The sequence below is a fragment of the Pongo pygmaeus genome, chromosome 3, assembly GCF_028885625.2.
Source record: "Pongo pygmaeus isolate AG05252 chromosome 3, NHGRI_mPonPyg2-v2.0_pri, whole genome shotgun sequence".
Taxonomy (NCBI): domain Eukaryota; kingdom Metazoa; phylum Chordata; class Mammalia; order Primates; family Hominidae; genus Pongo; species Pongo pygmaeus.
The window spans coordinates 179,199,018-179,225,372 of NC_072376.2; the positions used below are offsets into that span (position 1 = coordinate 179,199,018).

Genomic DNA, 26,355 nt, shown 5'->3' on the forward strand with positions numbered 1-26,355 from the left:
TGGCTCCTCCTCACTCCCTCTGTGTCAGCTCGTCTCGCCCTCTTTCTCTTTCTCAGAAACACCAACCTCACTCCCACATCACAGCATTTACCACTGATGTTCCGCTGCCTCAGGTCTTTGCTTTTACTCTCCTGTTACTTTATTTGGATCTCTGCTTAATTACTGCCTTCTTAAAAAGTTCTTGGCTGATAACACTACTTAAAATATTTTCTTACCTACAATTATCTCCAAATCATCACTCTGTTTTATTTTTAGTAAATTGCACTTCCAACTACCGGAATTTATGCTACAGATCTCTTTATGTACATGTTTATTATCTGTACTAGAATATGTCCACCAATGGGTTGGGATCTTACCTGTGTCTCTGATCATTTTGTTGGGATCTTACCTGTGTCTCTGATCATTTTATCTTCAGCAACATTGTTTGTGAGATTAATGTTGGGTAATAGACAAGATAAATGGATGGATGGATTATATGTAAGTCAATGTATGAATGTGTGACGGTTGGCAGATGAAAATGAATATATCCTTTATTAAAGGCATGTAAGTTTCCATGCAGAGGAAAACAAGGCTGGATAGATAAGAAAGATTTAGATTATGGAGTACCTGGTATGCTGAAGTTAGATTGACTTTAGACTAGAGACGCTGAGTTTCAAGAAATTCACAAGTAACAGGATTTAAAGGTGCCTAATAAACATCTAAATCTTCTAGGTAAGGAAACTGAGTTTATGCCGTTAACCTAGTATCACATAGGTGAGTACTAAAAGAGCATTAAAACCCAGGTACATTTGATCCTGATTTTATTTGCAAATTTGCCTATTTACTAAAATTTTGGAAGTCTAAAATTAATATTTGCAGTGCCTTCTGAGTCATTCACAGATGTGTACACAGCAGCAAATTTTGAGTCACCTAATGTGCCCATTTGCCAGCTGTGATGTGCCTTACTGAGAAAATATGTGTGTCAGATTATCTTCATTCAGACATGTATGGCGTATATATGGTGCTGTTGGCTAAGAGTTCAGTATTAATAAATAGGCAACCTGTATTAATGTGTCTTTAAACAGAAATGCACAAAACAAAATATTGTGACTAGAATCTCACAGGAACTCTAACTTTAGGAGCAATGAATCAGTACTTGCTAGTTCAGTATTCTGAGCAACTTAATAGAATGTAACTAGTATGAATATCAAGAATCAGCTTTATATATTTTCTTATTTGTTCTAATAGTCATTAGTTGGTTAATTTAGTCAGTTATCTGTTTATATCAATTTTTTGTTTACATATGTTTTCAATATGGATATTACACATTTTATAGATATTTATGTTGAAAATGTATAATCAAAATGTTTTCATAAATTTCCAATATTATGTGATTTTACCTGACAAAGTACAGTTTTTAGTCACTGATTTTAGTCTTTGCCTATTTCAAAAACTGTTTATATTTTTGTTTATTATTATTATTATTATTATTTTTTTTTTTTTTTTTTTGAGATGGAGTCTTGCTCTGTTTCTCCCAGGCTGCAAGGCAGTGGCGCGATCTCAGCTCACTGCAACCTCCACCTCCCAGGTTGAAGCGATTCTCCTGCCTCAGCCTCCCGAGTAGCTGGGACTACAGGCGCGTGCCACCACGCCCGGCTAATTTTTTGTATTTTTAGTAGAGACAGGGTTTCACCATGTTAGCCAGGATGGTCTCGATCTCCTGACTTCGTGATCTGCCCTCCTTGGCCTCCCAAAGTGCTGGGATTACAGGTATGAGCCACCGCACCTGGACTCGTTTATTATTCTTTATATTACTGTATTCCTCTTCAGATATAACGACTATGAAGATAAACTTGTCTATCATGCTGTTGAAATCTATTTTAAAGAACTTCTTAGCTGTCCATCATTCATGCTTCTATGTGAATTTATGTCATGGCTTTACCTTTGCCAGTGCCATTTGCATTTTCATGAAAGTGCTCAAATAAAGTCTATGTGTCTTGGTCAATGAGTTTCAGGAATCTTTGAGCAGGAAGGAACACTATTTGGCAGGCAATAGAATCTTGATGCTTCTGTAATTATACCATTTGGGAAGTGATGTGGTCTGGATGTTTGTGTCTACCCAAAATTTATATGGTGAAACACTAATTCCAAAGGTGATGGTATTAGCAGTGGGGTCTTTGGGACGTGATTAGTCATGAGAGTGAAGCCCTCATGAATGGAATCAGTGCTCCTATAAAAGAGGCCTAGGGGCTAGGTGCTGTGGCTCACGACTGTAATCTCAGCACTTTGGGAGGCCTAGGTGGGCGGATCACCTGAGGTCAGGAGTTCAAGACCAGCCTGACCAACATGGTGAAACCCCGTCTCTACTAGAAATACAAAATTAGCTGGGCGTGGTGGTGGGCACCCATAATCCCAGCTACTCAAGAGGCTGAGGCAGGAGAATCGCTTGAACCTGGGAGGCAGAGTTTGCAGTGAGCCAGGATTGTGTCACTGCACTCTAGCCTGGGCAACAAGAGCGAAATTCCATCTCGGGAAAAAAAAAAAAAAAAAAAGGCCTAGGGAGCTTCTACCATGTGAGGGCAAAATGAAAAGGCAACGCTTATGAAGAGGGCCCTCACCAGACACTGAATCTGCTAGTGCCTTAACCTTGAACTTCCAGCCTTGAAAACTATGGAAATAAATTTCGTGGTTTGTAAACCACCCTATCTATGATATTTTCTCATAGCACCTGGAATGGACTAATACAGGAAGCTTTCTCTCCTCTGGTAGTTATTGGATACATTATTTCTTAAGACCAGTATACTGAAGTGAGTTTGTATATGAATATAAATCTCCTCTGAAAGTAATTTGGAAAGCTTGTTCTCTATTTAGCAGCAGAGTCATTTGTAAAGAAGCTTCTAGTACTATTATTTTATTTGAGAACTTTCAGTAAGAAGAAATATAAAAGAGAAAAAGTTTGGAAGGCTGGAAATGTTTACAGTAACAACTTCAAAGGAATGTCACCAAAGCAGAAAAGAAGCGAAATAAACCTGGAGCTTACTTTTGTTTAAATTGAAATTACCACGTACATTAGTTCGAATGGTATTAAGTTTGAGGTACTTGTCAACATTACTACACATTCTGATTTGGTCATACTTTCCTTATGAAAACCAGAGCTGATTAATACCCTTAACCACCACGGCTGCGAGCTGAAACATTCTAAACTATGTGCATAAGTTTTTATCTTGGTACTTGGTAGATTGCTTGTCTAAAAGTAATCCTTTAAATCCTTTAAATATTTTTTATTAATTTAATGATAAGTAGACTAGTCTTTGTGAATGAACTAAAAAGCCGAGATAAGGAGGTTTTAATTAGTTAAGGATTTTCTGCTTGCCATGTACTATTTCTGGCCACTTAGCTGAGAATATATTTTAGTAATGACTATAAAACAGAGGAGTTATGCAGCTCTTCATGAATTACGGTCTAGGCTATCATTGTGTCTGAAAGATTAGCACTTGTTAGTTTCAATAAACTTGCCCAAGGTTGCACAACTGATAGCACTATGATCGAAACCAAGTCCTGGCTCTGTGCATTTATGTCACCAGGTCTAGTAGTAAAGAGAAGCGTCAGTATTCTATTAATATAATATTACAGCATTCAAATCTTTCCTTTTGTAACTATCTTCACTTATACATTTTTGTTGTTTAATCATTATGTATCAGTCCATCAGAGGCATGTCTGTTTTATTCACCACTGTTCACATACTGTGAAGTGAATATTATTTGGCCATAGCAGGTTTACAATAAAATTATTCAATTCACGAGTAATAAAAAAATACTTGAATCATGAAGAAAAAAAATGAAGTGGCAGCAGTTAAATAAACCATTCACGTGAAAATAAACCTAAGCAAGACCTATGATGTTGCTTTTAACATGTTTGAACCTTTTCTTGAGCTGTAATTATTCATGTGTTGTGTCAACTTAATTTTAAATATTACTACTAATAAACTATTAAATCAATAAGACAATATAATTTAAAATAATTACGTATTAAGCTTTTCACCTTTTTGTTCAGTGTTCCTTTTGTTTATACTATTATTTCCTAGACTTTACTAGATTTTTCTCATTATAAAAATTATTTTTAATTTTTAATGATAAATGCTCATTTGCATTGTTTTTATTAATCAGAGTTTTATTTAACATTTTCCCCCAAAGCATAAACAGCTTTAACATTGCTCCAAGTGTATCTCATTTAAAATAATACTATCTATACAAGTTGCATAATTTAGATTGCATTAATTATATCTGATTAGCTATGTTTTAAAGCTACATTGTAACAGTCATGAGAGATATATTTGATTATAGTAAAATATGCATAACATAAAATTTTCCATCTTAACCAGTTGTTAAGTGTACAGTTCAGTGGTGTTAAGTAGATTCAAAATGTTCAAGCAATTTCCATAACTCTTCATCTTGCAAAGCTGAAACACTGTCTCCATCACACAAAAACACCCTAATTTTTTCCTCCTTCCCCTAATTCCTTATGGCAACCTCCATTCTTTCTGTCTCTGTGAATTAGAGAATTTTTGGTACCCCTTTTTAAGGTGGAATAATATTCCATTGTATGTGTATACCACATTTTATTTATCCATTCATCTATCAATGAACCTGTGGATTGCTTCCACTTTTTGGCTATTGTGAAAATGCTGCTATGAACATAAGTGTGCAAATATCTCTACAAGACTGTGCTTTCAATTCTTTGGGGTATTTACCCAGAAGTGGTATTGCTAGATCATATGGTAATTCTATTTTTAATTTTTTAGGGAGCATGGGATACTTTTACTAAAATTTATTCTCTAGAAATTTCTAAGTTTTCAGAGATTTTTACAAATAACTAGATACTGCAATAGATATTTGTGCAATGGTATATTGATTTGGAAATTTGGTTATCAAATGAAGGCAAGCATGTGAGTGGGTCCCAAGCCTGAGCCTGACCCCTACCTCCAGGGCTGGCTTTCCTTCAGTGCCAGAGCTCACCCACATGCACTGACCACTAAACTCTGTACAGGTTGGCAGGTTTAGAATGAGAAGTTGACCACTTTTGGTTAAATTTATTTTAGTTCTTGCTAAATAGAAATCACTTACTTTTTCTATGGTTTGTCTTCATTCTGCATTAAAGATATGAACCCTCAGTAGTGAAATATACTATGAATCCCTTCTGACTAGTCTTTGTACATGTTCTTCCTTCTTTTTGTATTTGGCTCTACTTCTGATATCATTTACTTATTAGTTTTCTGAAAATTGTTCAGAGCTTACTATTGCTTTCCCTATATTCTCTATGAAGATATTAGGTCTGTTTACGTTATGATAAACTTGTCATATTAATACATGGTTTATGCTCTGCTTACCTTAAAGTGTGTAAGAAATCGGCATCATCTTTATTTATTATATGTTTATTGTGTGTTTAATTATACATGACGTTGAGTTCGGTTCCCAGTTATCTGAACTGTATCCATGCTTTAACTCAAAAAGAAACTGCTCTTTCTCTTTTCTTTTTTCTTTTTTTCTTTTTTTCTCCTCCCTCCCTCCCTCCCTTCTTTCTTCCCTCCCTTCCTTCCTTCCTTCTTTCCTTCCTCTTTCTTTCCTTTCTTTTCTTTGTTTCTTTCTCTTTCATTCTTTCTTTCTATAAATCATTGCCTTTGGTATTCTTTTACTGATGAAGCTTAAATTAAGTTACTGGCATGACATCGATGGGCTTGATTCACGTTTTAGTTTCAACCATATTTATTTCTACCCATTCCATATATTAATTGATGAAGTAATTGATATAGCTCAAGAAAATGTTGCACAAATGACACAAATAAAGTAACTCAAATATTCATTTGTGCTCATTGTTATCACTCATGTGTTGATGTAGCTGATGAAGTGTAATTATAATTAGTACAAATGGAGCAAATTCATTGTGCAAGACTTGCATTTAGGATTAAACTGGAAAAATAAGTAACTGAAGACCATTCAGGTAATTGATGAGATATCTGGAATTGTTGTTGTAAAGATATAATGTATTTCCAAATATCATAAATTCATGTAGATGAGGCACATATTATTTTCTAGGTAACTCAAAATCTGTGGCATTCACTATGTGAGAATGTTGTTACCCCAAATACCAGGTACATATTTAATATGTAAATAACATGTAATGCATAAATATGTACTAGTGAATTTAACCCTATAAATTAGCTATTTTTACCTGTGAAATATTTACTCTTTGTGTATCATATAAAATATTTAAAATTCCAATTTTTACTAAGTAACCAGTGAATACACTGTAAATTAAAATGTAAAGTGAATGATTGTATATCTATTAAAGGAATAGAGTGAGTTTTATAGACCAGGCAATATAAAGTATCCTATTTCTTTTTAATCATTGAAGAAATCTGAAATTTTGAGTTTCATTTTCAATAGGAACTATGTTGTCTTCCTTGTTTGTACCATAATTTTTAATAATAATCTTCTTAAAAGAGTAATTAAAACCCTTTTTAATTAACATTTTTAATTTTTACACTAGCCTGATTTCTAATATGAAGCAATGTAATATTATCTTTTTCATTTATTTTTATTTTGTGATGGAGTCTCGGTCTGTTGCCCAGGCTGGAATGCAGGGGCACGATCTCGGCTCACTGCAACCTCTACCTCCTGGGTTCAAGCAATTCTCTGCCTCAGACTCCCAAATAGTTTGGATTACAGGTGCCTGCCACCATGCCCAGCTAATTGTTTTGTATTTTTAGTAGAGACAGGGTTTCACCACCTTGGCCAGGCTGTTCGTGAACTCCTGACCATGTGATCCACCTGCCAAGACCTCCCAAAGTCCTGGGATTACAGATGTGAGCCACCGTGCCTGGTCATAATATTATTTTTATTAATGGACCTTCTACTGCAAGATGTTGCTTCCTTCACTGTGTATTTTCAATTCTTGTGGTTTTCTATCTCATTCTTTCTCCCCCTCTTCCAATAGGATTTGTGAATCAGGAGCAGTTCATTCTGTGCTGCTTTAGCAGGGGAGGATAGTTTGGTTTGCCAAGACTTTGGTTATTTTGTCTACAGTTTTGTCATTTATTCTGTTTTCAGACTCTATAACTTGAAATCTGAGATATTATTTTCTGTGTTGTCCCCTTGACCAAGAACAGCCTTTGGCCATCTGGAAATGTTCTCATATTTATAGAGAACCCTAATTTTGAAGGGATTATATTAAAGACTGAGATAAGAGGTTATATATATATTTGGCCAAATTGGGCTTGTCACCCCTGGTGACCAATTGAGCTAGTTTTTAAAATGTGCTTTTAAAATTAGATATTCTGTATATAAATATTTTCCATTTATTCCCATAATTGTACACTCACAAAAATAATTTATTTTTGGGAAAAATATGGATTTATGAAAAGTATCCAATGAGCACCTACCTTAAAATTACAGCCTTCTCTCCCCCACCCAATTTCTCATACCTCTCTCATCCAGTTACTAACTAGGCCTGTTCTTAATTAATTTCTGAGATCAGATCAGATCAGATCAGGAACCTTCAGGGTGGTAAGGCCATAGACATCTTCTCACACTTCTTATCTTGCCACGCTTTCTATTTTTCCGTTGAATTGATGACTTTCTAACATTTTATGATTTAATTATTTATTTTGTTTATTGTTCCTTTTCTGGCTACTCATCAGTAGAATGCAAGCACCAGGAGGGCAAGGTTATTTGATATTTTTCTGAATGATGCATACCAAGCAGAGAGAGTGCCTAGTGGAGAGTAGGCACTGAGTATTTTGTGACTAGGAAGCAGCAAATGTAGTACCTAGTTCTAACTAAATCTGTGCTTCAAAGTGTATTTTTTTTGGTTTGTCTTTATACTACCTCATTTGAAGACTATTATTGTTAGTGTATTGATAAGGCAGAAAGCAGATTTTTCTACCAACTATACCAGCAGTTTCATGCGTTCAAGTTGCAGTTCCATGGACATTCCCCGATATTCCTTGACATTCTACATATTCTTTAACACTAGTAACAGAGTTTCATAAATTAACAAATTGTATGTTGAGTGATATTGACAACATTTTATACTTTTCATGGTGTTTTAATTGTAGATATCTCTGCTTTCTACTTTTAACTACCTAATAAGCAGTTGACTCTTTGAAGACTTTAGTTCTAGTAGTCAACTTCTGCGAAAGGTGAAAAACAAGAATTTTACATAAAAATTGTCTTACAATTTTTAAAACAATTTGTAAATTTTGGGTTTTTTTGTTGGCTTGTTTTTAGAAGCTCAGGGCTGAAACACGGGTCCATGAACATGTAGTTCCCCATAAAGTGTCATAGGCCAATAGTCTGACCTGATATTTGCATTCATTTGTTAAGGAAAGAGATTGAGTTTCCCCTGATTATCTGGGCTGAGAGGAGTGTGTTGAGGTAAAAAGCCTCATCCAAACAAGGCCATATTTCCTTGGGAAAGGGAAAACCACTGTTGCTTCTACTATATAGTAGTCTTTCTCTACACAGCCGGGTTAATTGCGGAGAAAGAATTCAATAGACTAAGGAAGAACAGTAATCCCATATTATCAGATTTTCGTTTCAAAAAGAGATTTATAACCAAAAACAGTGCTACATTTGTTCAGAGAATTTGAATCCAAATTTTCTATGAATAAAATAGTGATTTTATTGAAAGACTATGGAGCAATTTTTATAACTATGATTCAGAAGAAATTATGTATTACTTGTAGCAGCATATCAGGCCCAGATTTTTAGTGATAATTTTTAATTTGGGATTTTTTTCAGCCTCTATTGAATGAAGAATTTCTACTTGTAGTTTAATTTTCTTTTAAAAGACAACTAATTTCTGTTGATCCTGACTCATGTGGATGTACTGTTTCATAGTTATTTTTTGTCCTTCCCTGTCTACTAGAATAAGGTTCTTTGTTCATGGCTATTACAGTGTACACTCATGAGAAACATTCAAGTACACTCATTTGATACAAATAACTTTTTATATTAACAAATCAGAAGTATGGCACTGAGAAGACATCTATCCTCCTACAGAAAATGTTTTATCTATAAACATATATGTTCACATATTTTTTTCTGTTGCAGATTGAAAGACATGACAACTGTGCTTATGACTACCTGGAAGTTAGAGATGGAACCAGTGAAAATAGCCCTTTGATAGGGCGTTTCTGTGGTTATGACAAACCTGAAGATATAAGATCTACCTCCAATACTTTGTGGATGAAGTTTGTTTCTGATGGAACTGTGAACAAAGCAGGGTTTGCTGCTAACTTTTTTAAAGGTAATTTGAAATAATTTTCAAACATGAGATTTTCTTTATCAAGGATAATTGTAGTGTTTAGCTTTGAGTTAGGGGAGAACTAGAGAAAGTTGTATTGAAAGTTGAATATGAATATGGATATTTTGGAGAGTTTTGATAGAAAAGGTTATTAATAAAATACTAGAGTTTAGAACTTTGTAGCACAGGGTAGGAATTCCATTAGGATATTCTACCATCTGTTTTTTATGAAATAGTCAAAACAGCAAGTTCCAGAAAAGGATATACAGACAGAAAGAAAATATTTGCAATGCAAATAACCAACCAAGAATTCATGAACAGAAAAAGGTTACTGACATGAAGTTTGTCTATTTGTTTCCTGGTCCCAGCATTACTCCCTTTCAGACTAGTATTCCCCCACATTGAAAATAATTTATGGCCTCCTTAGCAGAATATTCTGATATCTAAAATGTCTTTTTGACAAATAATTATCTCTGATCAGCTTTGATTTTGAATTACATAACTACATTTCAGTTTATTCTTATGTCCCATATTTTGTATGTATTGTGAGGTGAAAAGAAAGCAAATATTTTGGTGAAAATATTAACATGACATATGCATTTAGGAAATTCATTGACACTTATGTTGTGTGTCATTATAGAATAAAATATTTCTATGGGAAGAGAAAACAAAATTTTCCTCTATATTGATTTTATAGGATAAATGATATAGGATAGGATAAAGGATTCAATTGTGTATTGCAAAACTTAGAGTGACAGATATGTAAATATTGTCAAAATTTAAAGAAGAACAGTATAATGGATTTTCCCTGAAAGCTATTTTATTCATCATATGAAATGAAAGACAGAAAAACTTGGCACTTTTACTACAGGTATTAAAAGAACTCATTAAAATCTCCATTTACCTGTTTGAAATTTTCTGTATGTGATATATTTCATAGAAGAAACATGCTATCAATCTTCTTTCATGTGATATTCATATATTTACTTATTAAAATCAAGTATCTTGTTGATGCATAATTTCTTCAGGGACTGTTTACTATTTGTCTAACTCATATTAGGTTATTCCTGAAGAATGAGATTATGAAGTATCCTGTCATATACATTTTTAAAAATAGTATATATTATATATATACTTTATGTATACTTTTGTGTTTCAAAATACAATTATACAGTATGTATATTTATTAAAATATGGGGTTATCATATTTTCTGGAGCAAAATGTCTATATAAGAAACACAATATTTTAAATTTAAAGAGATCTAGTCAATTTCTGAGTTTTATATCTTTTAATTTATGTTCACCACAATCCATTTCTTAATAATGATATTTCTTTAAAAGCATTTTTGTGGATATATCTATCTAACTATAATGTAAAATCAGCGTTGCTGAAGCTATGCTTTTTAGTAAGTTTTTAAATTTCATTCTGAAAAAAGCCTAGGCTTCATTATCCTCATTTGACTTCAAATTCAGAAAAACACACACTGTGTCTGAGATAAGGTGATCTTCAGTTCGCCCAGCAATAGGTTTCCAGGCCTTCTGTGGGTTTTTTGATAATGCTTAGGTAGCAGCAACATGAATTTGTAAACGTTATCCATCAGGGGCTTATATGTTGTTCCTGCTCCTTTGTTGATGGAAGCAATGGAAGCAATGAATTGTTTCCATTTTATTTGGAACCATTAAGCATGGTAGTTTTTTAGAAAGATTTACACTCTCATATATATATACATATAAGAATAGCATGGAAAAGAACCCCCAACCATGATTCAGTTACCTCTCACCAGGTCCCTCTCATGACACGTGAGAATTATGGGAGATATCATTCAAGATGAGATTTGGGTGGGGACATAGCCAAACCATTTCACATACATACACACATATATATATGTATAGTTGTTCTATAACTATGACCATTTTCATAGAGGAAGACGAGTGTGCCAAACCTGACCGTGGAGGCTGTGAGCAGCGATGTCTGAACACTCTGGGCAGTTACCAGTGCGCCTGTGAGCCTGGCTATGAGCTGGGCCCAGACAGGAGGAGCTGTGAAGGTATGACTGCGCTCCTTCCTGGACCCCCACCCCCCACAATTATTTATTTCTATATTCTCATTCTCTGTCTGTCTTCCTCTTTCCTTCCCTTTTTCCTATAGTGACCTCTTTCCTCAATTAGTAAGACTCAATTCACAGTCACAGCTGATGTGAAACCTTACCTGAATTCTTGTTATAGAATGGGTCCTTTCCTCCTTTGATTTCCAGGCCACCTTGTTTATATATGTGTAACACACCATAGTAGTCCATTCTCATGCTGCTAATACAGACACATTAGCATATTTATTATGCTAATGAAAACATACCCAAGACTGGGTAATTTATAATAGAAAGAGATTTAATGGACTCACAGTTCCACATGGCTGGGGAGGCCTCACAATCATGGGAGAAGACAAAAGAAGAGCAAAGGCATATCGTATATGGCAGTGGGCCAGAGAGCATATGCAGGGGACTCCTTTTTGTAAAACCATCAGATTTCGTAAGACTTTCTCACTATCATGAGAACAGCATGGAAAAGACTACCCCCAACCATGATTCAGTTACCTCCCACCAGGTCCCTCCCATGACATGTGGGAATTATGGGAGCTGTCATTCAAGATGAGATTTGGGTGGGGACACAGCCAAACCATTTCACACATATATAAATAAATGTATCTGTATTTGTTTCTATCTAGATTCATCTCTATATAAATCTACATCTAGACCTAGATTTATATCCATCCTTCCTTTCATCCATCCATCCATCCATTCACCAGGCCACTGTGTTTGTACATATTAATATATCTGTAAATATCTCTGTCTAGATCTAGATTTTTATCTATCCATCCTACCATCATTCATTCATCCATCTGTCATACCAGGCCACCATGTGTATATACGTTAATGTATCTAGATCTATTTCCATCTCTATCTAGATCTAGATTTTCATCCACCCATCTATATTTCTATTCATCCCTCCATTTCTCCATCCATCCATCTGCCTATCTATCATTTGTTTTTATCTTTTTCTTAATATAGTCTGTAGGTATGTCTCCATTATTAAAATGAAAAGTCCTGAGCTAGAATCATCTTTGTATCTCTAACATCTAGCACAGTCAGACATAAAGCAGGAGATAAATATGTGTTTTATCAATAAATGATTGATTTTTTAAAAAAGACGCTTTTGTCGTGGTTATCTGTGTTTCGTCTTTACATTTTAAGATGAGGTTTCTTGTACAGCATTTTGTTACCATTATCTATGATCTCTTCCTTCAGATTTTAAAGCTAACTCTTTTTTATTTTCCCTGCCTCCACCCTATTACAGGCCCCATACCGCTATTACAGGCAGGATGAATTGGAAGATCTTTCTTCCTCCAGTCTGTTCCTCCTTTATTCCTCTTTAAAAATTTCTGCAAAATTCATCTTCATAGAATGTGTAGCAGTTTAACATTATTTATATTTATGTATTTATTGGTTTACTGTTGGTGTCTCCCACCAAAATGTTAGTCCTCTGAAAATGAGCACCTGTTCTCTACTGTACCTGTGATAGAGGATATAATAAATGGCAAAGGGGAAAGAATTATTTGCTTAATGCACACCCCCCTGTTGACCTATTTAGCAAAAATCAGAGACTCCCTGTTTCTTCTTAAAAGTCTGAACTTTCCTGTTTGGCTTCCAGAAGTCTCTATCCCACCTATTAACCTACTAATCTTCCCCCTTTACTAGAATAAAAAAGACCTAGTAATGAAGCAGTGTATTTTTAAAAGAGTACATTGTATATGAGACGATCAAAAAATAACAAGACTACTGTTTCTGTGGAGCAACTAGAAATACTTACGTTATCATAATTTACCAAGAAAGTGGTAAAAGTAACTGTACAGGTAGTGTTTGTATATACTCATAATTATAGCATATATGTATATGTGTATACACTCACACACACACACACACACACACACGTGCACAAAGACAAAAAAGGGACCAGTTATTTTAGGTAACTCTTGACTCCTTAGGAATTAATTATGAACAATATATGTTCTTTTCACTCAGCTTGCTTTTGGATTTTTTTGATTTTGCTAATTTCACTGTCAATAAGGAAGAGATGAAATTTAAATAGAACCTTTTAAAAATAGATCATCACAGGTCTATTTAAAAAGAAAATCAGTATTTAAATTGAGCTTTTTGGAATAACAAATATGTTCTATTTACCATAATTTATCTTGTCTGGTAGCTCACGTAATATTGAGTTACTTGTCTTGGAAAAAAAGTTTGAGGAAATGAACAATTGATTTGGTTTTATTACATCAGCCTAAACTGTGCTTTACATGTATATTTTCCTTAAATCTCCTAACACCCTTCTCAATTCCGACAAAAAAAATATTATTTTTTCTTTAATTCTGTAGTGGCCAAGGCACTACAAGATATTATTAGACCAACTCTAAAGATAAGAAAACTGAGACCCAGGTTTTTAAATTTTTTTAAATTGCTCCCCCTACTTTAAAGTTACTAAAATTTAGTACAGCCATAATATTCTCTGCTCCTAAGCTACAAAATAACACTTTAAAAATGAGACTTAATGACCACAATACTTGTATAAAGACTAAGGAACAGAGACTGCCATTTCTGGATTTTAAAATCCAGAAGATGGTTGAAACTTAGTGCTGAGATGTTTGGGTATTAATTAATGGACAGGTGCTAAGAAGTGGGTGACTTTATGGGGAGAATATACCTTTCTCTTTTCTTTTCTTCTAGCTGCTTGTGGTGGACTTCTTACCAAACTTAACGGCACCATAACCACCCCCGGCTGGCCCAAGGAGTACCCTCCTAATAAGAACTGTGTGTGGCAAGTGGTTGCACCAACCCAGTACAGAATTTCTGTGAAGTTTGAGTTTTTTGAATTGGAAGGCAATGAAGTAAGTGAACAATAACTGTAATTTTTTAAAATCATGTTTTGGAACTCCGTGAAGGCAAACTGTCAAATTAAAAAAAAAAAGAAAGATGTAGTAAAATAGTATAGACATTGTATTCTTTCTTTGTCTTACTGCTCATTTCTGCAACTGCTTATGAATCTTGTTGGCATTGGGTGACAGTTTAGACTCTTTCTGGAAGATTGAAAATTATCTAGAGGGAGTTTTTATTTAGTGTATTTAATAGTTACCATTTTCTTGATTTATTAAATAACTATGGAGTATTTAGGGTCAACTTCTTGTCACACAGACACTTCTAGAAAAAAATAAACCAAAACCCTCTGGCTGAGTCATAACAAAAATATCATTTGGAAGTACCTGGCATATTTTACTTATGGAAATGGGTATATTTTCATTATATATGTAGCTTTTCATTATGAATGTGATCATGGTTCATAAAGAAAGAAAGATTAATTTTTTAACGTCAGTAAAAGATGTATTTAAAGCTATCCTTTTTTATACAGAATATAGCTTACTCTACTAAAGGTACAGTTTCTGTCAGGTGACTACATTTAAACAAGTGAAATCATTTATTTGAAAGTTCCTTTGTGCTAGTGCACACACACACACATCAAATTCAAATGGAATGTCAAGCCTGAAATGGGAACATTTAGAAAAATGTCCTTTGTGTGATTGGTCAACACTGGTTTAATTCCAGAGGAAAGGTTATAAACGTTTGTTTTGTTTAATCTTCTGTACGTTCTCTTCTGTTTCTAACTTCCTTTGCATCCTTTTCTCCCAACAATGTTTTTAATGTTTATTAAATGAACATGATTTTTATCCATCCATAAAATAAAATTAACCCACAAAAAATATTTTGTCTTTGATGTATATCAGTTGGACACTTTTGTCTCTGATGTATATCAGAGAACAGAAATGTAATGGATCTATGCCATTGAAGCAGTAATTGTTGATAATATGTGTGGGTTTTATACCATAGTTTTGCTTTTGTGTCTGTTTTGCTTCTTCCTTTTTTACTGCCTACTTTTCCTCCTTTCCTTTTTTTCTTTCTTTTTTTTTTTTTTTTTCTTGAGACAGAGTCTCGCTCTGTTGCCCAGGCTGGAGTGCAGTGGTGCTATCTTGACTCACTGCAACCTCCGCCTCCTGGGTTCAAACAATTCTTCCTGCCTCAGCCTCCCGAGTAGCTGGGATTACAGGCATGTGCCACCACACCCAGCTAATTTTTGTATTTAGTAGAGATGGGGTTTCACCATGTTGGCCAGGCTAATCTCGAACTCTTGATTTCAAGTGATCCGTCTGCCTCAGCCTCCAGAAGTGCTGGGATTACAGGCATGAGCCACCGTGCCTGGCCTCTTTCCTTTTAATTACTTTTTCTCCTCTTAATTCTGCTTGTAGTAACCAAGGAATTTTTAGCTTTTTACTAGTGGCTTTTAGGTAAAAAAGAGGTAGCTGACTTCTGTGTTCTCTTAAAGAAGATTAAAGTTTGAAATGTGATGAACTTTTGCTGTGCAGAAGCTCTTTAGTTTAATTAGATCCCATTTGTCAATTTTGGCTTTTGTTGTCATTGCTTTTGGTGTTTTATTCATGAAGTCCTTGCCCATGCCTATGTCCTGAATGGTATTGCCTAGGTTTTCTTCTAGGGTTTTTGTGGTTTTAGGTCTAACATTTAAGTCTTTACTCCATCTTGAATTAATTTTTGTATAAGTTGTAAGGAAGGGACCCAGTTTCAGCTTTCTACATATGGCTAGCCAGTTTTCCCAGCACCATTGATTAAATAGGGAATCCTTTCCCCATTTCTTGTTTTTGTCAGGTTTGTCAAAGATCAGATGGTTGTAGATGTGCTATTATTTCTGAGGACTCTGTTCTGTTCCATTGGTCTATATCTCTGTTTTGGTACCAGTACCATGCTGTTTTAGTTACTGTAGCCTTGTAGTATAGTTTGAAGTCAGGTAGCATGATGCCTCCAGCTTTGTTCTTTTGGCTTAGGATTGTCGTGGCAATGTGGGTTCTTTTTTGGTTCCATATGAACTTTAAAGTAGTTTTTTCCAATTCTGTGAAGAAAGTAATTGGTAGCTTGATGGGGATGGCATTGAATCTATAAATTACCTTGGGCAGTATGGCCATTTTCACAATATTGATTCTTCCTATCCATGAGCATGGAATGTTCTTCCATTCGTTTGTGTCTTCTTTTATTTCCTTGAGCAGTGGTTTGTAGTTCTCCTTGAAGAGGTCCTTCACATCCCTCGTAAGTTGTATTCCAAGGTATTTTATTCTCTTTGAAGCAATTGTGAATGGGAGTTCACTCACAATTTGGCTCTCTGTTTGTCTGCTATTGGTGTATCTAAATGCTTGTGATTTTTTGCACATTGATTTTGTATTCTGAGACTTTGCTGAAGTTGGTTTTCAGCTTATGGAGATTTTGGGCAGAGATGATGGACTTTTATAAATATACAATCATGTCATCTGCAAACAGGGACAATTTGACTTCCTCTTTTCCTAATTGAATACCCTTTATTTCTTTCTCCTGCCTGATTGCCCTGGCCAGAACTTCCAACACTATGTTGAATAGGAGTGGTGAGAGAGGGCATCCCTGTCTTGTGCCAGTTTTCAAAGGGAATGCTTCCAGATTTTGCCCATTCAGTATGATATTGGCTGTGGGTTTGTCATAAATAGCTCTTATTATTTTGAGATACATTCCGTCAATACCTAGTTTATTGAGAGTTTTTAGCACGAAGAGCTGTTGAATTTTGTCGAAGGCCTTTTCTTCATCTATTGAGATAATCATGTGGTTTTTGTCTTTGGTTCTGTTTATATGATGGATTACATTTATTGATTTGCTACCATCAGAGTGAACAGGCAACCTACACAATGGGAGAAAATTTTTACAATCTACTCGTGTGACAAATGGCTAATATCCAGAATCTACAAAGAACTTAAACAAATTTACAAGAAAAAATCAAACAACCCCATCAAAAAGTGGGTGAAGGATATGAACAGACACTTCTCAAAAGAAGACATTTATGCAGCCAACAGACACATGAAAAAGTGCTCATCATCACTGGCCATCAGAGAAATGCAAATCAAAACCACAATGAGATGCCATCTCACACCAGTTAGAATGGCGATCATTAAAAAGTCAAGAAACAACAGGTGCTGGAGAGGATGTGGAGAAATAGGAACACTTTTACACTGTTGGTGGGACTGTAAACTAGTTCAACCATTGTTGAAGACAGTGTGATGATTCCCCAAGGATCTAGAACTAGAAATACCATTTGACCCAGCCATCCCATTACTGGGTATATAACCAAAGGATTATAAATCATGCTGCTTTAAAGACACATGCACACATATGTTTATTGTGGCACTATTCACAATAGCAAAGACTTAGAACCAACCCAAATGTCCATCAATGATAGACTGGATTAAGAAACTGTGGCGCATATACACCATGGAATACTATGCAGCCATAAAAAAGGATGAGTTCATCTCATTTGTAGGGACATGGATGAAGCTGGAAACCATCATTCTGAGCAAACTATCGCAAGGACAGAAAACCAAACAACGCATGCTCTCATGCTCTCATTCAAAGATGGGAATTGAACAATGAGAACACTTGGATACAGGGTGTGGAACATCCTGCCACACACTGGGACCTTTCATAGGGTGGGGGGAGGGGGAAGGGATAGCATTAGGAGATATACCTAATGTAAATGACGAGTTAATAGGTGCAGCACACCAACATGGCACATGTATACATATGTAACAAACCTGCACATTGTGCACATGTACCCTAGAACTTAAAGTATAATAATTAAAAAAAAAAAGAAATGTGATGAACTTACATATTTCAAGGAATTGTAGAATCTTGGAACTCAATGGGCCATTTGAGCTTCTTTTTAACATTATGTGTAAGTTTTATAATGAGAAAGACTGCAATTTATCATTTTAACATACTTTACATGAAATATAATTTTCTTTTAATAAGTAAAGAAAATTATTTTATACTGTTTTTAGAGAGGTTTTTCTTTTTGAGCTACACCTTTTGAAAATGGGAATTTCCCTCCAATTCTGCGATTTGATATGAACTTAGTGTTGAATGACATCTACTCCCATAGTTTTCCCTTAAGCTATTACTGTGTTGGGTGTGACATTTTGATTTATTAATTGATAGATATTTGTAATAAGTCTAGAGGTCTGCATTCAGGAGAAAGCAGGGGAGATGGTTTTATATAACTGAGGTGTTGTGTTCTGAAAGCATTATTCTCATAGTCAGGGTCACCATTCATAGAAGGGCTCTTTACAAACTATGTTAACATGTTCTTGTGTTCTTTAATTTACAATCATGTTACTCTGTAGAAAGCTGTTACAGAATTCTCTGTATTTTCATAGTTTGATATCTTAGCTATTTAAAATAAAACGACTGAGCAAAAACTTGACTTACAGAATAATGGGTTAGGCTTAAAACATCATTATTTTATTCATTATATTGATATTCCAAAGGAAAGTCAATGACAACATCTTTAGCCTTGGAAACAGTCTTTTATACTATATTGGAACTCTCCAAACAAAAATTGCAATTGTAACAAAGTAAGTAGAAAAGTTATTTCATTTTCCCTAGCAGCATTTTGCTTATTTATCACCTATTTAATAGCACAAGAACCAGTAATTTGAGTTGACATATTTCAAAGCACAGATCGTGCCCCAGGGTTCAATCATATGCATTGTTAAACCTTGCTAATTACATATTTATGTAATAAGGTCATTCATGCAAGATTTGTTCTTGAACATGTGTCCTGTTGGAACTTTGGAAAAGTATATTCTGGAAACATCTGTTAGTGGCCATAAAATTGCTTAAAAATACCTGGCATTCATTTAGCTTCTTCCATTTTAGTGTTGTTAGTATATTATATATAAATCAGAATGAGGCTACCTTATTTTAATATAAATTCTTACCTCCTTTGCACTGAAGAGAATTCCTGTGTGTTTGCAGTCCTGCAGCAATCCTACAGAGTAACTTCACAGCGCTCAGCAACAAAAAGAAATTAAGTAATATCAGTCCTTTTAGTAAGTTTAAAAAGCAAATAATTTTTTATTATACATCAAGTATCCATCTTTCTCTTTTAAAGTTACTAATGGTGCTGTTCTCTTTAGAATGTGGTGTTTCTGGGAGACAGCACTGGACTAAGCCAAACTCCTTGTTGTTAATCACCGCAGTGCCATGTATGACAAGCATCATTTTGGACAAGCTATATAAAAATCTCTGAACTTCAGTTTTCTCATCTCTACAATGGAAAGAGCTATTTCTATTGCTAGTAGTTGTGTGCTGGGATTGCAGGCATGAGCCACTGTGTCTGGCCTGATTTTTTTCCTTACCTGTTAGTTCTAGTTTGACTACCGTAAGAGTAAAATGGGAAAAACAAGATACGTTTTTTTAAGGTAAATGTCAATACTCACAAATCCGGCAACTGATAACCACATTTTTTTCTAGGTTTGCAAATATGATTATGTGGAGATCTGGAGTGGTCTTTCCTCTGAGTCTAAATTGCATGGCAAATTCTGTGGCGCTGAAGTGCCTGAAGTGATCACATCCCAGTTCAACAATATGAGAATTGAATTCAAATCTGACAATACTGTATCCAAGAAGGGCTTCAAAGCACATTTTTTCTCAGGTATAAGTATTCACATGTTGTATGTGTATATTACAGATTTTCAGTGTGGATTGGATTAAATTATATGTGATCTATTTTTCGTAGTTTTCTGTAAATGCAACTTGAAGTTAAGAAGGCCTTACCATTTGACATAGGTTTAGTAATATTTTACTTAAAAGTAGGATATTAAATAATAGGGGCCCTGATGAAATGTTGCCTCCAAACAATTAGATCTTATATAAAATTTAGTCAAATATTATAAAGTCTGGTACAAACAACACAAAAATAATTATAGCAATATTTTTATACAGTGACTTTACTCTTTACAGGTGGATGGGAATAATGATACAAGACCTCCCAAAAGGGGCAGATTTTTCAAAATAATTTTTCTTTGTGTTTGGAAAATGTAGTCTCATTTTAGCAACACTTTTATATCTTTTTATTTAGCAGTATGTTGTTTCTTATTTTAATATATTTTCATTATTATTAAGTTAATATTAAAATTGTGCTTAGCCTCATCGTTACAGAAATGTTTGCAGTAAGAAACCTAGGAACATGGAAATTATAATTTTACTAAATATAATATATTGTCAGCTGTATTTAATGGTTTGCACTTTTGTGTTTGGAATTTAACATTTAGTTTAAGCAGCTCGAAGTAAAATTTCCTTCTTAAAGAGCTGAAATTTTATAAAACTCCCCAGATTGTATGGAAATATATAAAAAAACCAAGAAATTTCTTTCTCAATCTCAGAATCATGCTTTATAAAAACATTATTTTGAAACTTCCCAAGTAGATAAAATTATAATAAACCTTAGTATAGCAATCTATTCTGTCTTTGCAACTAGCAAGCAATTTAGAGCAACTGAATTCCAATTATGTTTTAATATTAGGTAATTTGGATTGAGTTAATTCAAAGGCCATTTATTCTGGTCCTCATGTGTTTAAAATTAATGAGATTTACAATGTCCAGGGTTTGTTTGGGGTTTTCACTGTAATTGAAGTTAATGGTTCACAAGCTCCATTGAGTTCCAAGTCATACAGAAAAGAGCCTCCAGAATACAATGGACCTCGGCTCCCGTGTTCTCATTCCCTTCTTTTTCCCAGATTAAATGACCTTTTACAAATGCTTCTCAGGTATTCATTTAAGATTTGTGTTAGTCAAAGTATAGTTTTAATATTTTAATGAAAATAAGACTTTTTAAGACTTCACTATTTTATAAATATTATGTGTTTTATGAAGTTTAAATGATCCAGTGGTTAGGTAGATACAAAGTTACTTATCTTAAAGCTATCTAAACATTTATTTTAAAAATTGAAATTATGAAGTAAATGAATTTTGTCATAATAATTAAAGTTACTAGTGAGTACTGTGTTCACTATTTGGGTGATGAGTTCAATAGAAGCCCCAAACCCCAACATTATACAATATACCCATGTAACAAACCTGCACACGTACCACATGAATCTAAAATGATTTTAAAAAGAAAGTGTTCAGGATCCTTTTTATGTTACTTTAGTCATATATTTAATTTTAAATTTTTTTAAGAAAAGAAACATGCTACAAAGTATGATTAAATTTAGTTACCCAGAAAATTTAAAATTCCCTTTCTGATATTTTTGGTCAGAAAAAATTTTCCAAATTATAAAAACAGATTATTCTTGTCCTTAGAAACAGTACTGTTGAAATATAAGATATGCTTCCTTAATTCTTTGAAATACAGCTCTGAAGGCTTGTGCAGAAGATTCTGTTCTCCACCACATGAGCATGTATGGTCTTTATTCTTTATCTCTGTGGAACTGTGCTTTGTAAAATTAACTGAGCACCTTGGCAGTACTTGAGCCAATAACAGATAATTTGGTATAAATCATGTTCACTGACGCATACTGAAAACATGGATGATTTCAGAAAATCATCCATGTTTTAAGTATTTATCAGTGCACTTAAAAAAATATATATATATAAATCAATTAACATGACAATAGTTTTCAAAGAGTCTAGCCTAGATTGTTTGATGGAGTATAAGTAGTTAACTAAACTGAACAATAAAGTTCATGAAGAAATTAAACCCCAAAGTTTCATTTTATATTGTTATATTCATATATTTATATGACAGATGAGGCAGCTGAGGAGTTAAGTAAGCTGCTCAGTGTCACAGAGCATTTAAACCTAGTATCTCTTGGTCCAAAGACCGTTCTCTTAACCGTAAGAACTGATCATGACCTTGGCAAATGGCATTAGTTCTTTTCCTTATGACCTGGGAAACAACAGCAGATATAATTTTCACTTCTTTATTAGATTATTGTTTTGTAAAGTCCAAGACAATTATTATTAAGTATAAATTTTCAGGGTTCACTTTGTGAATCATTGAAAAGTCTTGGCTGTTTGTCAGATTGATATTTAAAATACTGTAGTTCTGGATGAGTGATTAGATCTATTTCACATTTAATTTCCTGGGAGTTTCTGTTAGCGGGAAAGATGTTTGCCCACGAAAAGCGAAGGTTAAAAACGTGTTTGTAATAAATTGCTGTTGTATTATCAAGAGATGGCAGAAAATAAGAATTTAGGTGAATAAATATCTTCATTATGATGATCTTATGAAGTCATAATTTACAAAAGATTATCCATTTTAATTGATGTCTGTTCACATTGCAAATATTAGATTTCTAACAATGCTTTCAGTGTGATAATATATAATCATATGTCAAAAGCCAAGTAATTCACTGTAACTACATTATTATAAAGTAGGTATGTCAACTATAAAGATATTATACTTCACAAACAAAATCGAAGTTTTCTTAAATGCTAAAACTCACTATTGGGGCTTTGATAAAGTTTGTTACTGGATTTATTGTCACAAATTCTATAGAAAGAAATTTAGCATCGAAATCAAGAGTCATTAAAATGACTATTCTATTTGCCCCAGAAATCCCATCCATGGGACTTTTTCATCAAGAAATATCTCAAAATCCAGAAGAAGAATTTCAAAATAATATGATAGTGACAGAAATTTGGAGCTACCTAATAATTGCGACAACAGGAAAATCGTAAATAAGTTATGGCAAATGCACTTTGTGGACTCTTCTGTGCTACAAAGATGGTTCAGCGATTTCACGGTGTAAAATGTTGTACGTGGTAAAATGTCAATGGAAATCTAGGCATAAAACAGTGCATGCAGTGTCTATACAGCTAAGCATACAGATTGGAACAAACCTGAAAGTTGCCATATAAAAATACCAAGAATGCTTGGTTAGGGTGGAAAGACGATGCATTATGGTTTTCTCCATTTTCTTCTCAGTTTTCTTTTCATTTAAATATAAAAATAAATATAAAAGAAAAAAAACTCCTATTATGTTTCCACCTATTACTGTTAGCCAAATATTTTTAGTTTGCAAACACTGCCTTATAGACACCTATTTCTTCATTAGTTAATAAATATTAATACAAGTGTAATTAATTGAGTTAGATTCCCAAAAATTTTATTACAGGCAATCTAATAAAGATGTTAATATATTATATACATTAATCAAGAGATATTTTATAGACACACAGTCTTAAATGGTTATGTTTATAGCCAGTATTCTAAAAATTTCAGTAGTTGTGGCTTTATGAAAACTTAACACAGAATATATAGCATGTTCAGCTATTTGTTCCACATTCTTTTTCCAGGAACTTCTAAGAATTTTCAAGGAACTCAATAATAGTAAAAAATAATATTTGGTAATAAGTGATTCTATAGTATTTGGAAAAGAAATCTATTAAAAATAAAACTCTAGCTTTCTTTCAGTTAAGTGATACATCAGGAAAAAGACAAATATATTTAAGTTTTAACATACAATGAAATAATATATTTATAGTATTATTTTCAACATAACATTGTCTAATAAAATAATTGCATAAGAGATTTTAGCTATCCTTGCACGTAGCCTCAGATTTTTAAAACAAACACTTTTTAGATTTAAGAAATAACATTGAAGGGATGTCTCTAAGAACTTTTTAGAGGAATAATTCACATCAGTTCCATGCTCATAAAATTAAGAAACTCTCATCTATCAATTCTGACTAAATATCATAAATGAATCATAAAAATGCCATAGCTTAAAAATTAAGAAGTCATTGGATTTTATAGCAAAATAATTTATAAGCTGCTCTATAAAAATCAGTGTAATATGCTACACTTATTCCAGGGTATATTTAAAGAGTAATACAATGAAGTAATATTAAAGAAAATAAAGAAATTAGGAAGCCAACATAAGACCATTTGGACATTATGTAGTATTATGTGTGTATTCATTTATTTTCAGGTAATTGAGAATATAGTGCCATAGACATTTTCTAGAGGATGTATAGTCCAACAATAGATCGGTGTTATTTTGTTCGACTAAATGAGATTTGTTGCTAGATTAACAATAATAATTTCGTTTATATGGTAGTAAAACCAAATTTAATTTTATATGATATATTTGAGCACAAGTCTGCAAGTCTGCATAGGTATACATGATGCAATTTACTTAACTTTAAGTGAGGAAGCAAAGCTAAGAGTATTCCGCTCAGAAGAGTTTCTTTTCTTTAAATGAGTTAAGCATAACAGGAATATTAGTTGGACTTTATACCTGAAAAAAATAGCACATTTGGGAACTTGACATATTTTAAAATTTTAATTATAGCATTTATTATTTGGGAATAATATAACAATGACTTCAGGCAATGAGAGTTGAGCACAGGCATTCTGCCTTTTATAGGCAACCCTGTATTAATGAAAAGATTCAGTTATGACTGCTATTCTGATAACAGAAAATATGAAGAATAATAGCAGTCTCCCTTGGGGAAAAATCTATTAGGAATGTGATCTAACTATTGCTGATAAGCCTAGGGACTTGCTCAAGGACAGAAATGGACTAAAACTCGTTTTCCGACTCCCAGTTCATTTCTGTCTGTAACAAACGGAGGAGTCACTTAAAATAATGTGTGCGTTGCAATCTGTCTAGCTCTAAATTCAAGTGATTTCAATTGACATGCTCCTCATCTTATCTTTCTTTCACTGTGTCTCGATATTTGTAAGTGTCCTTCTTGTTCACTTTTTCTCTCATGGAATGGTTGTTGATATTTGCAAATGAAATTCGACATGATATTACTCTAACAAAACTTTAAAGTGATTAATTACACACAGTAACAGAACTACAACTTTCTTGTATGATTTTGAATCCTGCTTCCAAGTTTTCATCATTATTGAAATTTAAATATTTGCATGTTTATGGAAAGAGAAAATTGTCTCTGTTGTAGCTCTCACAGTGTTTATTGGTGCTTTTTTGTAGGTGATTATTTACTGGATAGTTTTATGTTGGGCCTGTGTGTGCTGTGCATGTGTCCATTTATTTCAGATCTTGAACATTTAATTTGAGAATACCTGCTCTTGTATGTTTCTGTTCTGTTGCATGGACCATTGACTTCTTTTTCCTACAGATAAGGAAGCTTTCTGCAAAGAGAAAATTTTTATTTTTGAATCTTGCAAGAACTTGATACAGGTTGCAACTTCAGTTCCATCCAGTATGTATCATTCATAGACTGATGACCTCTGATAGTCTCAGAGGTTCGCTGCAGGCCTCTGATGGAAGAATACCCTCTTCCTTTTTCCTAATGATGGGCCTTTTCTTTATCTTACATGAAGGAATGGAAAGCAGACATGTCCATTCCAAAGAAGGGGGCTAATTTCCTTCTGCAGAAAATAAATGCTTTTATTTCTCCTCGATAAAACATTTATTTCTAGCACTAAGGAAAACACTTTTTTCTTTATTTTGTGTCTAGTGTATGAAAATGCCAGAAAATTTCAAATAAATTATTGATAGAAATCTCAATTATTGAATGTGTTATGCAGACATTATGACAAATGTTTAAATGTCTCTCCTTCTCCCTTTTCTCTTTCCTTGGATTTGTATTCTTCAAAACAGAGTTTTTGTCCTAAGAGCAGAAATGGAAAGTGAAAACAGAAGTTAATTATGTTTGCTAATAGCTTTTTCCCAAGTTTGATGACCTTTCGTAAATAAGAAATCTATAATGTATTTGCAGAATTGATCTTTTATGAAGTTGCCATTTCTCACCAACATCAGAAATCCGAAATTGTATTCACTTTAATTAGAATAGTCTGTTAACTCCCTTTCAAACAAGTGGTTTTAAAACAACCACACCATATTTACTACTCTGCAGACAAATTAAAATTTTTTCAAAATATAGTGCAAAATACCAAAATTTTTTTAGTCTGCATGATGTCAAACATCTGGATAATTTTAAGTATTCCAATGATTTCCTGAAATTTTCTCTTTTCATATGACTATTTGACACATGGAGGCACAGTTTTACATGCTACATTTCAGGATATAATAACTTTCTTCTGCTGCCTTTAGATGCTATTTTGATTAGTTCAGTTTTGAATCTTAGCTTAAATTTAGACTAACTCATAAGTATATTCTAGCCG

The 26,355-nt window shown here is 33.6% G+C and overlaps 1 protein-coding gene across 1 annotated transcript in view; it reads left to right on the forward strand.

Annotated features, from left to right (window-relative positions):
- The window catches only part of TLL1 (tolloid like 1), a 235,589-nt gene that overhangs the window by 177,359 nt on the left and 31,875 nt on the right, over positions 1-26,355 (forward strand). The window contains exons 14-17 of the mRNA XM_054486131.2: positions 9,090-9,285; positions 11,205-11,330; positions 14,061-14,221; positions 19,725-19,905. Coding sequence (XP_054342106.2) covers positions 9,090-9,285; positions 11,205-11,330; positions 14,061-14,221; positions 19,725-19,905 — 664 coding nt within the window. The remainder of the gene's footprint in view (positions 1-9,089; positions 9,286-11,204; positions 11,331-14,060; positions 14,222-19,724; positions 19,906-26,355) is intronic.